General features: G+C 43.2%; 1 protein-coding gene across 1 annotated transcript in view; it reads right to left on the bottom strand.

Moving 5' to 3' along the window:
- LOC102845578 (granzyme H-like) overlaps positions 1–1,048 on the bottom strand; it is a 3,067-nt gene extending 2,019 nt beyond the window's left edge. Inside the window, exons 1-2 of the mRNA XM_006903064.1 lie at positions 955–1,048; positions 125–272 (exon numbers count right to left, since the gene is read on the bottom strand). Of these exons, the coding sequence (XP_006903126.1) occupies positions 125–272; positions 955–1,048 (242 nt within the window). The remainder of the gene's footprint in view (positions 1–124; positions 273–954) is intronic.
- Between the last annotated feature and the right edge of the window lie 1,121 nt (positions 1,049–2,169).

Below are 2,169 nucleotides of genomic sequence, written 5' to 3'. Positions count from 1 at the left end.
CCACTCTCAAATGGTTCTGATGATGAGAATCTTTGGCCTGAGTTACACCCAGCTGAAGTATCTCTCCCCCCCCCTCCCCCGTGTGGTAGGAATGTGAAGAGTCCTTAGAGGTTCCACCCCTCACCTTCCCAAGCAGTGAGCGGCTGTCATCACAATATCTTCCTCCACAAGGAAACCACCACAAGTTTTCTTCTTTCCATCATGAAATAACTCCACAAACGCCATGTATGGACGTGAATGACGTCGTGCTACATGACCTCCAATGATCTCCTCTGGGGGGGAAAAAATGGAAGATGGAAGGAGTGAGCATCATACCTGATGACTGAAGATAGGATCAGCTTTGCCCTGTAGTTGTTCGGATAAGTTGACCTGGACTCTCCAGAAAGCAATCCTTATAGGCTTGATAACATGTCCTTCCCTACAAGTCTTAATGAGCCCTCTTAAAAGCTGATAGTGCTTGTTCTACACATCTCATCTTAGACATATGGAGGATGGGGACAGAGCTTGTCTTCAAATTGGCAGAACCCCAAAGAATCATGGAGAAGAATCTCTGCTTTTTTGATTCAGCCCTGGTCAGCTCCTACAGGACTGAGTGACTCCCCAGCTTGGCTATTCCAGTCCTGTTATTCCAATAAAGGAAACGAAGGCACCCCCCTATTGCTAACAAGTATCTTCAGATTCCAAAAATTATGGAAACATCTTTGTCCCCAGAGCCAAGCCAGGTTAGTGTTAAATCTCACCTTAATGGAAGCCATCATTTTCTTTAGGTTCACCATGCACAACTGAAAGGCATTGGTATAATTCTTGAGTCAGGGTAGGGCTAGTGCTGAGGGGAAATGCTGGAAGGAGGAGGCCCTTGAGGTTGAGCTTTGGCTTTTCAAGAAGAACATTTAAGGTAAGCAGTTGTGGGATTCCCTTTAGCCCTCAGTTCATATGAAATGAATTGATGCATACCTGCTATCAACCTCCACTGTCTGCCTAAAACATCCAGTGAGGTACCTCTCTGATCTTTCCCACTTGCTCCAACCTCTGCCTTCATAAGCTCCATGTTGACCTTCTTTTCACCACCTCATCCTGCTCACTAATGGTTCCTATGATGAGACTCCTTTGGCCTGTGTTACAGAGAGCTGCAGGGGCTCCCCTGAGGAGTAAATATGGAAATATAAGTCCTTATAACATCTGCCCCTCATCTTTACCTGCAGTGAACTGCTGTCAGGACAAAGTCTTCTCTTACAAGGATATCACCACAATTCTTACTGACTTCTCAGTGAAACAAAAAATGTCATATATGGATGTGCATGTGGCTTTGCTACATGACCTCAAATTATGTCCTCTTAAAGAAAAACATGGATGATGAGTTGACTGTGGCATCCTACTTGATGATTGATGATGAACAGGTCAGCATTGCCCTGGAGATGCTGGGACATATAGTACATGGTTCTCCTGAAAGATGGGTTTCTGGCACAATGACCCATTCTTACTGTCAAATGTTAAACAGTCCCTCTTAAAAGCTTACAGTGCTTGTTCTGGACAGCCCCCATTAGTCAAATGGATAGATGGTTACACTTGTTATCTTTAAGATGGCAGAGTTATCTTAAAGCATCCTCAATAAGAATCCTATGTTTGTTTCCTGACCTGTCTGATCCTCTGCTAAGTTTCTGGTATTTTCTAATAATATATCCTTATGTTTATAGGTTCATTTCAGAGCCTATTACATCTTGGAAATTCAGTTAATCTTTTTATGACTGTATCATCGAACCACTCCCAATAAGCCTATAAATGAGGGTTGGTATGGATTATACTGCTGGAGTCAAAGCCAAAGGACTGTTAGGAATGTTGACTACAAACAAAGTGGAGTAATCAAAGCATGGGGAAGAAGAGGAGGCAGAGAAGCTAACGAGAATTAGATTGTAAAGGAGTTTAGAAAATATAAATTCTTTGAGAAAAATTGCAACTTGAATTTCTCTCCTGGTCAGAATTCAGTACTGAAGCTGGGAAAGGAAGTCAAAGACACTGAAATGAGTTCTAATGCGAAACCTATACTTGGGCCAGGAGGCAGTAGTCAGAACAGAGCACGGGAACACTGTATGGTTCAAAATTGGGAAGGGCATACGCCAGGGAGGGATGCATCCTGTCTCCATACCTTTTCAACCTGTATGCAGAACAGCT

Source organism: Elephantulus edwardii, unplaced genomic scaffold, assembly GCF_000299155.1.
Source record: "Elephantulus edwardii isolate Elephantulus edwardi_28Jun2011 unplaced genomic scaffold, EleEdw1.0 scaffold00503, whole genome shotgun sequence".
NCBI classification, from domain to species: domain Eukaryota; kingdom Metazoa; phylum Chordata; class Mammalia; order Macroscelidea; family Macroscelididae; genus Elephantulus; species Elephantulus edwardii.
This window is presented reverse-complemented; position numbering and strand designations above follow the sequence as displayed.